Raw genomic sequence first — 14,883 nt, 5'->3', positions numbered from 1 at the left:
AGAAGTCCAGTCCAGCAATAGATCACTGGAATGGAGTTATAGAATGTTTTGCAATTTTGCAAAATATTGTCAGCCTCATGCTAAGTAAGAAAGAAATATTTACTCTCAAAAAGTTATGAGTAAAAAGAATCAAGTTTTGGCGAGTTTAGTGAAGCCCACAGTAGTAGCTAACACTCGAGTTTGGAGTTTTATTGTGGAAAAACTCCAAAGCAAAATAGTTGTGATATTGTGGGTCGTGTACCCAAAGTTTAGCATTATATGAGGCTACAGGACAGGCAAAATGGTTAAGGAAATCATTACCCGGAATTGATAATGGTAGACAACAGCAATATACCATTCGAATGTTTTCACTCCTATTGCAACATGTCAAGTGTGCTGCCAAATACATTGACAATGGGTTATATGTTGCAAAGGAGAAAATCCAGAATCATATGAAATCATGGAGCACCAAAGTATCAAGCAAGTGCTTGCGGATCCGCTTACCAAAGGCCTACCGCCCAAGTCGACGTGGGTTTTTCGGAAGGCCTACGATTTCTGGATTACTAAAGGGCCCAAAGAAAGGTTAAAGTCTTGTTTCAATACAGAAAGGTACATTGTGGCTGTTAAGTCTGACGGTAACTAATAACCGTCATGATGAGGCACGCCCTACGTACTGATCTGCAATGAGATGAGGCCAATAGCAAAGCAACTAAAGAGAAAGTAAAGAGTTAAGTTCAAATTGAGAAATTTTAAAGTACAAATGTGAGATCAAGGGGGAGAATGTTAGTATTGATCTCCACCGGGCCAGTCCAACGACTGGGCCAACCTTGACTCGCGTCCTGATCGGGGACGCCCAGCCCAAGATGAGGCTGGTGGGCCCCCGTCGCGCAGCCCTATAAAGTGGAGGTGGGGATTAGAGGCTCTGGGAACGAGGTTTGCCGCCGCTACAGTTTCCCACCGTCCAAACCCTAACCCGATCTAGAGAGGGGGGCCGTCAGCGACGGGAAGCACCACTGTGCCGCGCCGTCACCGCTACCGGAGCCGCCATCCACAACTTCGGCGACCCGCTGCGTCAACGGCCCTCACCGACCTCGCCATCGCCGTCGCCACCGCGACGCCTCTGTGCCCTGCGTCGCTGCCCTAGAGCAGTCATTCCCCAACGAACCAGTGATGGCAAGGTCGAATTCCTCAAGAATCAGTGAGTACTCCCACTTGATCTACTGCTAGTTGATCCAAAACATCTAACAATCAGATGCATACTATGCACTAAGGCGGCTCTCTCAGCTAGACTCTGGTTGATTCCATATTCCAAATGGCTGCGAGAGCCGCCGCCGCCGCCATGCCCGGCCTCCTCCTGCTCTCGTTTCTCCTTCTAGCTGCTGCTTCCGGCGCCGCCCACGATGCAGCCAGCACGCCGCCGATCAGCCGGAAAAGCTTCCCTGAGGGCTTCGTCTTCGGGACGGCCTCGTCGGCCTATCAGGTAGAAGAATTGAATTTCATTCCTATTTTCGCGCGCGTATAAGAGCTTTCTGGCCGGCTTTCCCTTTCTTGCCCAGTACGTAGGAGACCATGCATGCCAAAAAACCCCGACAAGTACAAGAGAGAAGCTTCAGATCGAAAGAGCTGTCCCAACAGCATAATGAATTGAACTGATGGATGGAGTTCATGACCCACGGCTCAATTATTGTGTCAAAGAACAGAAAGAGGCCGAATTATTGGGTCATGAATGGAGTTCATGACCCACTTCGCTTTTATTTGTTTTGTCCTGACCACCTGAGTTTATTACTAGACTGAATTCTCATTCCTATGCAGTATGAAGGTGGTTTTAACGAGGGGGGCAGAGGACCAAGCATCTGGGACACCTTCACCCACCAGCACAAAGGCACGCGTGCTTTGCTGCCTATCGATCTGTTTCTCTATATGAGAAGCTTAGTTTCCTGACAGTACTAAGCCGGGCTTAATAAGCAATGAACAATTTATTAGTTTCCTCACACGGTATTTCGGTTGTTTACAGAAAAAATCGCTGATGGAAGCAACGGGGATGTAGCAGTTGACTCCTACCATCTCTACAAGGTGCCTGCCTCATCCTCATGAGCATGAGCAATTGAGCATTCATATTTTACAGTACCAAATTAAATTAAACATGTGCAAATGTTCAGGAAGATGTGCGCCTCATGAAGGACCTCGGGATGGATGCGTACAGGTTCTCCATATCATGGAGCAGAATTCTTCCAAGTACCTAACTTTTTATCTTTTAATTTCTCCATATATAAAGTTTTTTTACACTGAGCTAATTAATTCATTTATTCAAACATTGTATATATATATATTTAAAAATAGAGGGAGTTTAATGTTTTCATAAACTAGAAGTTCCAAGTTGATAGCATGTTCTTATTATGTGTTAGCAAACTGTTTAGCCGTGCACGCCAAGGCTTTCGCCTAGCTTGCTTTGATCCCGGGACTATATAAGCGCAGTTGAATACATTGCTCATTTGCGCGATTTCAATCTCTATCATTAATTCATTATGAACATGCATGTCCTATGGCATATATAACAGATGGCAGTCTGAGCGGTGGAATTAACAGAGAAGGTGTCAATTACTACAATAATCTCATTAATGAGCTCCTCTCCAAAGGTATGCGTGTCAATTTCTACAATAATCTGCAGATGGCAGTCTGATCAGCTCCATTCTTTATTTCACCTTATAATTATTTGGGATATAATCCCTGTGCATCTGCAGGAATGCAACCCTATGTGACCCTTTTCCACTGGGACACACCTCAGGCATTAGAAGATAAATATGAAGGATTTCTTAGCCCCAATATTACGTAAGTGAAAGTTAACCTTGAAAGCAACAAGATTGCCGTACAGTAATAAATATGTTAGAAGACTGCTAACTGCACTGAAGCTGTTTATTTTAACCGGATTTGTTAGTTAGTTGATTCTCGAAATCAGATCATTGGAATTAAAAAAAAAACTGCCGCTTTCAAAATTATTATATATATATAATTGTACCAAAATCCGTACCATTAACCACAAAAAAAGGTGATGTTAACATCTTCGCATGGTACGACAGCAATTAAAAACTACTAACAAATATGGTGTGTCCTAACAAAGTCAACGCCTTCCTCTCTATCATGAATTGCATTTGAAAGCAACAAAACTAGAACATCAGCATAAGAAAAAAAATTAATTTCCTCTAGGTTCAGTAGTGTCACCACTGCAATTTGTTATTGTTTCGCTCACGAATATCTCGATGCATACTGAAAATTACTGAGTACCTGTACGTTAAAAATGACTGTAAATGAATGTCTCAGAATCGACTACAAGGACTATGCTGAAGTCTGCTTCAAGGAGTTTGGTGATCGAGTGAAGCGCTGGATCACCTTCAACGAGCCCTGGACCTTCAGCTCATCGGGCTACGCAGTCGGCTTTGCAGCCCCAGGTCGGTGCTCGCCATGGGACTTTGGCAGATGCAGTGCTGGGGATTCAGGAAGGGAGCCTTACATCGTGGCCCATCACCAGCTTCTTGCACATGCAGAAACAGTTCGGTTGTACAGAGAGAAATACCAGGTGATGATCATGCACCCATCACGTTCTATTTACGCAAAAAATTTGGGTTGGGAAGCCCATATTTGTCACTTCTTGGCGCTTGGGAGCCCCAGGTGATGATGCACTTTACAAATAAAGTGAAAATTTTGATCAACTGATGAACTAATAAATCCTAGAGTTAGTCATTTAGCCCTAAATGGCCGGACAGCATAACCTTAATTAGAAATGCTTCTCGAATTCATGCAGCGCGTGCAAGGGGGAACGATTGGCATAACTCAAATCTCGCACTGGTTTCTTCCCTACAACCGCTCCATAACGAATGATGCTGCAGCGAGACGCGCCATAGACTTCATGTTTGGATGGTAGGTTCGTCTGTGGCTCATGCAATCTCATAGTCAAAGTTCAGAAGATATATATACCTAGCTAGTGTCAATAATCTTACTAATGTTCATCCAGGTTTATGGACCCTCTTATCAAAGGTAACTACCCAGCAAGCATGAGAGGATTGGTCGGAAATCGCCTGCCGAAGATTACCGAAGAGCAATCCAAGTTGATCAAGGGTTCGTTCGATTTCATTGGACTCAACTACTACACTACAAACTATGCTTCCCCGCTCCCTCCATCAAATGGTCTTAACAAGACCTACAGCACTGATTCTCATGCGAACCTTACCGGTGAGTCCGGGTCTCTAGCTACTATGTTCAATCTCCTATTCTTCACTTACCATGTTAACACCCTCTAATTAATTATAAATAGGTGTACGGAACGGCGTCCCTATAGGCCCTCAGGTAACTCAAGATTATTCTGAGAAAATACTAGTGGTAGTTTTATTCGCCTCACCACTTTATGCGCGACGATTCATTTCCGTGAATATATAACATGCAGGGCGGTTCATCTTGGCTCTACATCTACCCTCAAGGGTTCCGTGATCTGCTGCTGTATATCAAAAAGTACTACGGCAATCCGCCCATCTACATCACTGAAAATGGTACAGATCTCGACACCATCGATCCTATATATTCCTTGCTAATACGGTTTAAAGATCTTGCAACCAAGTCAGAATTACAGTAAAACTTTGAATAAGTTTTTCTCCCATGTCTACTTGAGAAAAGTAACACTCGATCTACTCCTATATATTAACTTAAAGAACAGGACTGAAACTACCTGAACATATACGTACGTTTCCATTTTCTGCACTCTAGGCGTTGATGAAAAAAACAATAAGAGCCTGCCACTGAAGGAGGCTCTCAAGGATGACACTAGGATATATTACTATCGCACGCACCTCCTCTCCATGCTAAGTGCTATAAAGGAGGGGGCAAACGTGAAAGGGTACTTCGCGTGGTCGCTGCTGGACAACTTCGAGTGGGCGAACGGCTATAAATATTCAACCGTGTATCCAAATTAAATTTGTATTGCACCATTATCTTTTTTATGATAACATCTTCAAAACAAGCTTGTCTATATTTGCATGATTTTTTTTTAAATGTTTTGTTTAATACTTAATAATTAATTTCGGCTACTGGGAATAAATATTTTAGCAACATGAATAAATGAATATTTCTAAGAATAAAAAGTTAAACATAACAAACAAATAAAATATTACACATCGTGAATATTTGACCGTGTAGAATAAATATATAATAAAAAACAAATATCACGAACAAATGAGTCATCATCACAGAACAAATTTAAGCTACAAAGCAAACAAATAATTTGAGTGGGCGAACGGCTACACGGTCCGGTTCGGGATCTACTTCGTCGACTATAACGATGGGTACAAGCGGTACCCCAAGAAATCTGCTTACTGGTTCAAGAAGTTCCTCGAGAAATGAACATGAGCGAGATGTGCTGGGACAAATAAATGGACCGTGCGGTTGATTTATGTTTACCCTGAGAGAGTGTGCTGCAATAAAAGGGTCCACATTTTGTTGCAATTGTATGTGTATTGATGTGTGTAGATGGAGATGAGCGCTCATATGCTTTCTTTCAGAGAAAACGTGCAACTTTCGGCTGAAATAAATTGGGAATTTGGCGATCTTGTCTCTGCTTGATCTTAAATGGTGATTTTACTCTTATTTTTTTATAGGATTTTACTCCCCTTTTTTTTAAATGAAAAGCTTTGTTTACCTCTACTTTTAACACTGTTAGTTGGATGCCCACTAAAACAATAAAAATAAAATGGAACAAAACTCATAGCAATGGGAAAAGACCGTGGTACCCTTAACCCTATCCAAATGCTCCATACTTTCTTATCCCCAAAGTCACGTTCAGATCTCCCTCTCTTGGCTCTGTTTGGTTCCTTCTACGCTATTCTCTGCTAGAAAAGAATCTTCTATGCATGGGCTACTAAATAAAGTCTACTTGCAAAACCTCTTTAGGGATGGGTGCCACTTTTTGCGACAAATTTAATGACGGTAATTAATCGATGACTGGCTACAGTGATGCTACAGTAACCATTCTCAAATCACGCGGTCAGAGGTCTCATTAGATTCTTCAGAATTCTTAGCGCAGGGGTTCTGGAGTTGGTTTTGTAAATTGGATTTGTTTATCACCATAATTAATGGTCAAAGTGTTACTATTCCCTAGCATAGCACCAACTAAACAGAGCTAAGGGAGGGGGCAGCTGCAGCACGCGGGGGCGGGAGAGCGCAGGAGCCCGGCGCCACCTGGGTGAGCACCTGCTCGGCGCGGACGGCTCAACAACAGCACCCGCAAGATAAACCTAAGAAGGGACGCGAGAGACGCAGAGGGGGGCACCTCGCACCGCTAGTTCCACCAACCTTCCTGATTTTGCCCGCACGGCCGCACCAACGATTTCAGGCCGTAGAGGGGGGGGGGGGGGGGGGGGGGGGGGGTGCGCTGCTGCCTTGCTTCGTTCACCCCTTTTTGTGCAGGCAGTCCTCGACGTCGTGAGCGGTTATGCATCACTTCACCTGATGTTCCACCAACCATTACATGAAGAAATATTTACCGCGTGTGGTTAATGGGCTGCCAACTCAATATTCTGAATGCACAATTTATTTAATTCATCTATTGTACGCTTAGTCTGGTGCACTGATCCGAGATAGAGAACAGCAGTGCATGCATGCATGCAAAAAAAAACTAGTGATATCATCCCACAAGCAAGAAAGTTTAGAACATAAAAATATAAATATTCAATCGTGTATCCAAATTAAATTTGCATTGCACCATTATCTTTTTTATGATAACATCTTCAAAACATGACCATACTTGTCTATATTTGCATGATTTTTTTTAAAATATTTTGTTTAATACTTAATAATTAATTTCAGCTACTGGCAGTAAATATTTTAGCAACACGAATAAATGAATATTTTCTAAGAATAAAAAGTTAAACATAACAAATAAATAATACTATACAACAAATAAATATTACACATCGTGAATATTTGATCGTGTAGAATAAATATACAATGAAAAACAAATATCACGATCAAATGGGTCATCATCACAGAACAATTTAAGCTACAAAGCGAACAAATAATTTGGTGTTGAGAACAAATTAGTTACACGTAAATAAATAATTTTATATAGAAAGAATAAATTATTAAATAACTCTACATGACACGTACACAACTTACATAAATCTATACATGATTAACAAGTTCGTTAATAAAATATAAAAGAAAAAGTAAAAAAGGAGGGAAAGAAACTGAAACTTAGTATCACGAAAAGGAAGTGAAAACGAGAATAAAGAAAAAAAGTAAAAATTATTACGGAAGGATTCCGTGGTAGTCTCTGACTCCCTCCAACTCAATCAATATCAAGAACATGTCGTTAGCATGGGGTTTGGTTAGGCTTGGTGCCTCATCATATTTTGGATCACGAATGAATGAATCTACATATGAAAAGAAATATACTAAATCTTGTAGTGATTAAATATATAATTCACAATAAAGTGGTATAAAATAAAAGAGTTTATAAAATTAAAATCAGTCATATGAACTCACGTAACAAATTTGGATGCAAAGTAACCTAACCTACAAAGAAAAGAAATAGAAAAGGTCGTAAAAAAGTCATGTAAAATACAAAGAAGGAAAATAATAAAAGGGAAAAAATAAATAGAAGAAAACATGTTAAAATTGAGAAGAGAAAATACTGAAAGAAATTTTTTTGGTAAAAATAAAAAATAAGGAAAAGAAATTAATATATACAAAAGAGGAAATATGAATTAAACCAGAAAAGAAGAGAAATTAAACGAATGATGATATGTATTGTGAAATGATTGATTTAAAAAGGAAACATAAAGAAATGTATTGTTAAAATCTTTGTGTTGCTTGCACCTTCATGTCCTAATCTCGGTGAATCTCTACCTAAACCCTATCACCTTAGGTATTCCTAAGGGGATTTACTGGTAAAATACCAACAGCTGGCGCGTAGGTAGGGCGCTCACCGACGATCCCTTGTGAACTCGATGCTTATCATCATCAAATTTAATTATTCGGCATAATCATATTGGATCTGTGCTGACCAATTGAGGGTAGAAGCGGATCGATCCACTACAATCACGGCTACCACCAGATGGCGACGTGGGCATATTATATTAATTGGTAAAGATCAGCGCGCCTGATTAATTAATCTGTGTGGAGGGCCGCCTTTTGCTTCAACTTGCAGCCACCGTCAAGCGTGATTTCTACCGTCAAGCGCATAGGGATGGCGGAGCAAGAGCCTCGGTTCCAGCGAGCGCTGCACCAGACTGCCCGTGGCCGTGCCAGGCTCGCGCGAGCCGGTGCGGCCCGTTGCGAGCAAGGGGCACGTGCGCCCGCAAGACGAGAGGCAGGCAACTCCGACGTGTAGTTCTGGCATGGAGGTTCCACGTGCTCCACGAGTTTCAAGAGTTTCAAGGTGGGGAACAGGGAAAATCAGCGTCAACCTTCCTGCTGATTTGCAGCGGCAAAACATATATTTGGAAGCAAATCACTACTGTTACACCAAGGAAGCTACCAGCAAGGATCAATCTACAGCTTCTTTAACTTCACGGAGGCACTCAACGATCCGTCGATGACTAACTCGACTACTCAGCACGGCTCCTGCTCGCACCACCGACACACCAACACGCCGGTGATACTTCAACTACTAATTGACTCGACTACTCAGCACGGCTCCTGCTCGCACCACCGATACACCAACATGCCGGTGATACTTCAACTACTCATCTTGGCTAGTTTAAACTAGAAACTAGTTGAGCACGGGTCTCATCATCGTCAACTAGTCGGAATCGACTCCGACTAGTCGGACTCCATCAACAACCGTCACGGTTTCATCGTCAAATTGTCCATGAATAAAGCTAAATGACTTATACGTTTTCTTGACTTATTTTTCACGAAACCGATTACTTTGTGCATAACCCGCACCCTCGCCGATTATTTTTGCACGCCGTGCTTTCTTTTTGTCGCATGACGACTACCTTTTTCTACATATCGTCTCATCTATTTTTTGTCACTAATTCAGTCAGGTACATTTCCTGCCCTGATTCGTAAAGCCTCGAGTTCTCGGTTTTGACCTAAGTGATTCATGCAAGCATGAGCATCTACATCTGGACCAAGTCACTAAACGTAAGGGGTGGGCTCGGGGGGTTTATATGGCTTAGAACAAGAGCTTTGTGTCGCCAATTTAATTTGGTATCTTCGTTTCTATTGCTGAATAAATTTCACTATCTTCGTTCTTTCATCAGCTACTGCCGATCATGTCGTGCATGCCCCCGACTGCTTAGTTGGTCTATCAGTCGGGCTGCCCCATTTACTAGCTGCGCTCCGCGCGCAATCTGTTTTTCATCATGATACAGTGTAAAGATATCTGGAAGAGTCGTGTCGACTCTGATTTCATAGTCCTTGCCCGACCCTGCATCTCTCTAGTAATTCCTGAGTTAACCCGTGTGGCTCAAGCTCTAATCATGAAACCTCAACTCTTGCGCTCCGCGTACATGTAAGCCTTCCGAGCAATGTAGCCTATGGTAAGCCGTCCTCTCTGTGAGCAGTAGTAAGAAAGATTAGGTGATAGCGAGTCAAGGCTAAGGTTGCATGCGCATACTACTCGGTGTCTTGCTAGACGAAAGGGGGGATTCACACACATCTTTCATACAACCATAAACTTCAAGAGTTGTTCATTACGAGTAAAACTCGATATCTTCGTATTATTCTACATAATGTATGCATTGTCTTTTTTTCAGATTGAGCTCCAGTTCTCTCGGTACATCTACGATGGCTTTGCTAGCTCCCAAGCTTGGGGGCTGGCATGGCACCGCCAACAACTCTGCGTGCCCTTGGTGGCTCGTCTAGCTCCCTGGCTCGGGGCTGGGTGCAACAGAGCACTCGCCAGGCCTTTTGTGCCTCATCTAGCTCCCAAGCTTGGGGGATGGACGCGACTTCGGTGGCTCGTCTGGTTTCCATTCTCGGGGTTGGGCGCCGGAAACAACTAGATGTATCTGCATTGATCTATTTAGGCCCATGTCGAGCGCGAGGAGATTTTTGGGAAGATTGTGTGATTTAGCCATTTTTGTCGGGGATTTTATTTATTGCGAGAAAAGGGGCTTTTCGAATTTCTAGCCAAATCACATCATAAAAACAAACTCACATTGCTCTGAGTTTGCCACAACGTTTGGGATCCTTTGTTCCCCCAAATCTGGAAGTTTGGACTCAAGACTCGAGGGCTACTGGGTATGTGTCATCTGCGATTTGCTTTTCAAATTTATGGAGTGCGATTGTTCATCACACCCCATGTATGATGTATATGATGATTATTTCTAATGGGCTTCCTCGAGCAAGAGCACCACACAGCCTAAGTGCAGTTCAGGAAGTACTCAGAAGGTGAGTTCGAGGCAAAGTACAGGGAACTTGAAGATGAGTTCAAAAGTACTTCAAGACCTGCAACTACACGGCTACAAAGAGCTCGGAGGCTTGTATGACCAGGGGCCATGCGATTCCTCGCTTGGCATGGATCTATACGAGATATGGGATGAGGCATATCCCATACCCATAGGTTATGTAATGTCCTCTGATAGATCTAGAACTAGTCAGTATAGAAGGAAACTACTCGAGTAGCACTCAAGAAAGACTCCTAGGCTTGTATCGTTCTAGGATTTCATGTAACCTTATCCCCTAGGTTATAAGAGCGAACAGGGACCCCTCCAATGCATATACAACCCTCAGTCAATACAAACCACCAAATAGGATGCAGGGTATTACACATCTCGCTGCCCGAATCTATCTAAACCTTTGTGTTGCTTGCACTATCATGTTCCTTATCTCGGCGACTCTCTACCTAAACCCTAGCACCATATGTAATTGTTGATGCAAAAATCCGTAGATGGGATCTCTCCAGTCCACGTACGCTAGGGCCCGAGAGATTTTCTTCACTCAGAAGTACCAAACCCAGATGGGCACACTTGTGGTGTGCGCTGACGTTGTCAGACCCGGGGCAGCGGGACTGCTCATAGGAATAGAATGTTCTAGAGTAAGGGATAGCGCATGGATGTACCTTACCTCTTTTGCAACTACCCGAATAGGCGTAGAACTAGCTGCAGTACAAGGAAACTACCCGACCATGTTGTAGTAGGACTCAACTGTATTGGGCTAGGATTTTCCATGTAACTCTATCCCCCCGAATATATAAGGGCGGGTAGGGACCACCTCGAAACACATCAACACCTAAGGCAAAACAAGCAACCACACAGGACGTAGGGTATTATGCACCTCGCGGTCCGAACTTGTCTAAATCCTTGTGTTCCTTGCACCATCGAGTTTTAGAGCTAGTCGATCCCTACCTACAATCCTACTGCTAAGGGTATCCCTGAGCAGGCTTGGCGGTAAACACCGGCAGCTGGCGCGCCAGGTAGGGGATTCGGCGAGTTCATTGGCGAATTCGATGGCCACCTTCGCTTTCAGCCACCTTGGCGATTCCTCAAGGCGCCACCTTTGTTTTTGGCTCGTGGGTCTGCATTGCCAATGGTTCAGGCGATTTTGACAGTCACCTAGCCAATCCCATCGAGCCGGAGGTGATCTTGTCGGAAAGTTGCATCACCATTCCCGATCTCACCAAAAAGATCGAGCTAAAACTCGACGACAAATTGAGTTCCAATCGGACTCAGATTGATTTCTGCCCAAGTCCTACTCGGGTTGAGACTCTTCTCACCCGACCCATCTTTGGGTTGAGTAATGCATCATCTGCTTACCAGCGGATGATCAAATCCATCTACTCTTCGAACGAAGCTAGCTTGGATTAAACTACATACGCCGAGAGCTTTTCCGCCACTGCTAGCCGGGAGGCATCCGTTTTCGATCTATATTCAGACTCAAATGAGTCATCCCATATCAATCCGGATCCCATCATCGATGCACTGGCAAATTCCAACTTAAATCCTGCAATGATTACTCATTTGCAGAACTACTTGACAGTCTTCGAGATGTCGCCAGCATCGACGATCTTCCGTTTCAACATGGTACTCCCCTTACACCCATATGGGAAACTGGATCCGAGGGAACTGAACTAGCCGATTATGGATCGGACCAAGAGAGCTATACCTTAGAGTGTTAGGTGTCCATCATCAATCGGCAAGATGCGGGCGCTCCCAGTCAGCATGATCCTAATGAAACCCCAGATCTGATTTTAGAGGATGATTTGACTATAAACGCACCACAAGATGAGGTTGAAGCTACTCGAACAGCTCGCAGAGCAAGGAATCAACACAGGAAAGAGCGCAGGGCTCGAGCTGCAGAGCGCGCTCGCATTGACCCTCGTAATCTCAACCAGGAATTCAACAACGTAGCAGATCCAATCTTCAACACCCCCATCGTAGTAGTGGCAGAAGCACCATGCGCCTCATGCAGCTGCCTCAAAATCTAGAGAAAGATCGCACAATACAACTCACTCGCCACGCTGTCGAACAACTCGAGCGACAAAATCCTTTTGTCCTCACTCCATGGCACCCGATCCAGGGCTACTGCTTCAGTAGCACCACAAGCAAGCCGCACGCCGGAAGGCCATCACCGTCAACAACAACAACAAAACCGAAGAAACCAAGAGGAGTAAGAAGTCGCTAGCAGCCAACGTCCTAGGGGTGGACAACCCGTAGCAAACCATGTTCCAAGGCTTCAACAGAACCGCAACAACAACCGCGACAACAACCATGAAGAAGTAGTCGAGTCCAGGATGGATGCACGGCTGATCATCAATGCAAGACGCCAAGTGTATCTTGTAGACAAGTCCGACCGGTTTCCAGCCCTTAGCAACGTCTTCGACAACGTAGAGTACCCGAAGTATTTCAAACCCACCAACATCTAGAAGTATGATGGTAAGCAAGACCCTGCTCAATGGTTACGTTTATACTCGACCGCTATCAATGTTGCAGGAGGAGACACCTATACCAAGGTCCTCTACTTCCGGATGGCCCTGGAGACTGCGCCTCTCACCTTGCTGGAGAGCCTGAAGCACGAGTCCATACACTTGTGGGAGGATCTCAAGAAGGCCTTCATCGACAACTTCCAGGGATCTCTACTCCGAGTAGCTACTCGACATGCTCTTGCAATGTGCAAGCAAGAGCCAGGCGAAGCCATCAGGTCCTACATCAAGCGCTTCTTCGACACAAGGGCGACCATCGCTAACGTCTCCGACGAAGATGTCATCCACTACTTCCACGACGGCATCACCACCCAATCACTTTTGCCGTGACTTTGGGCGTAACTGTCCCAAGACGGTGGTGGAACTACGCAACATGATGCAACATTGGGCAGACGAAGAGGAACAAGAACGCAGCCGCTTCTCGCGTCGCAACCAAGACAACAACGAGAAGCGCAATAATGATCGTGGAGGCACCAGCAACCAGCGGGATCCTGTGCACAAGCGCAAGCCAGATGATATTGTCGGCACTATGGATCGCACCCCGTGTGGTAAGAAAACAGAAAAACCTCAGGATCAGTTTGATAAGATCCTACACAACAAGAGGTGCCCAATCCACGCCAAGAGTAATCACTCGATGTTCGAGTGCACAATTATTCGCAAGTCCTTTCAGTCCCCGCTGCCAGATGCACCCAAGAAGAAGCCCAATAAGGAGGATGAAGATGATGTCGAGAAAGATCTTGACGGGTTCCAGAAACCTGAAAATGTGGTCAACGTCATATTTGGAGGAGATCCAAGCTTCTCTAAATGTGCCCAAAAGCTGCTACTACGGGAAATCCTTTCAGTCGAGCCTACAATTCAGAGACCCTTAAAATACAGCAAGGTCCCCTTCACATTCTCGAGGGAGGATCAATGGACGAGCTTCTCTGAACTAGGAAAGTTTCCACTAGTACTCGATCCAGTCATCCAAGGATCCAAGCTTACTCAAGTACTCATCGACGGTGGAAGTGGGCTCAAACTGATCTTTGCAAGCACTCTAATGAAGATGGGCCTCAATTACATGAGCTTTCTCATGCCGAGTAAAGCTCCCTTCTACGACATCGTTCCAGGAAACTCCTCTACACCAATTGGCTCGATTATCCTCCTAGTCACATTTGGTACAGAGCAAAACTTCCGGACAGAGTATATCAAGTTCAAAGTAGCCGACTTCGAATCTTCTTACCATGCCATCTTGGGAAGACCCGCACTGCCCAATCCCCGAGTCACTTGTTCCAATAGGCCACTACGAGGCTGGGAACCGTCGTCTTGAAGGCGAAGGTATAGCACCCATATTGGGGCTCGGCCTCAGCGCACCCCCCTTCGGGCGAGTGTACCATAATGCTCTTTGGCTGATAATGGCAGCTGAAGGCCCACACAAATCCTTTGGCGCTTGGTGGGACCTTGCCCGTCTTCGCCAACCACATGTACAGGTTTAAGCGAACAAATGAAGTAGGGGTCATTTGTGGAGGTATACCTTGAACAGACCAAAGATATCCACCACCACGGGGTCCAAGGGAAAATGAAGACCCGCGGTGAAAAAATCCTGGAAAACCACCACTTCGTCGGCTTCTGGGTGCGCCATGGTTTGGTCTGCCGGCAGAGCCCGCGTGAGACCACGAGAGACGATGCCGCACGAGGCCATGTTTTCCAGTAGGGCGGGGGTCATGCTGCTTGGACCCAAGGATCGGGTCAGAGTGTTCTTCGTGCGAACTCGGGGCGCCATTTCGCCGGTGGAAGCCGTTGTAGCAGGCCAGCGAAGATCGGACAAGAGCGAAGGAAATGAGCGAATGCAGGGAGCATAGTGTGGGGGGCGAGGGCGCAGAGGCAAGTGGACGACAGCGCCCCGGCCCCTCCTCCTATATATAGCCGGGGTCGCGCACCGAACCGCGCACCCCGCAATGTACAATGCCATTTTTGCCCTCGCTTTCAGCGGGAGTTGGCAAGGGAATCGGCGT

At 44.9% G+C, this 14,883-nt stretch overlaps 1 protein-coding gene across 2 annotated transcripts; it reads left to right on the top strand.

Annotated features, from left to right (window-relative positions):
• The first annotated feature begins 1,205 nt into the window (after positions 1-1,205).
• LOC120683736 (beta-glucosidase 12-like) lies at positions 1,206-10,176 on the top strand. 2 transcript variants are annotated; one of them, XM_039965821.1, is made up of 12 exons: positions 1,206-1,459; positions 1,792-1,861; positions 1,994-2,052; positions 2,139-2,214; positions 2,538-2,615; positions 2,721-2,808; positions 3,298-3,553; positions 3,779-3,894; positions 3,989-4,206; positions 4,289-4,320; positions 4,418-4,520; positions 9,726-10,176. In XM_039965821.1, exons 1-12 carry the CDS (start codon positions 1,292-1,294, stop codon positions 9,728-9,730), a joined length of 1,269 nt encoding a protein of 422 aa, XP_039821755.1. In that variant the 5' UTR covers positions 1,206-1,291; the 3' UTR covers positions 9,731-10,176. The 2 variants fall into 2 exon arrangements, with proteins under 2 accessions (XP_039821755.1, XP_039821754.1); XM_039965820.1 differs by lacking the exon at positions 9,726-10,176 and adding an exon at positions 4,735-4,984.
• The last annotated feature ends 4,707 nt before the right edge of the window (positions 10,177-14,883 follow it).

Source organism: Panicum virgatum, chromosome 7N (assembly GCF_016808335.1).
Source record: "Panicum virgatum strain AP13 chromosome 7N, P.virgatum_v5, whole genome shotgun sequence".
Taxonomy (NCBI): Eukaryota; Viridiplantae; Streptophyta; class Magnoliopsida; order Poales; family Poaceae; genus Panicum; species Panicum virgatum.
Note: the sequence above shows the minus strand (reverse complement) of the source record. Positions and strands in the feature narration are given on the sequence as shown.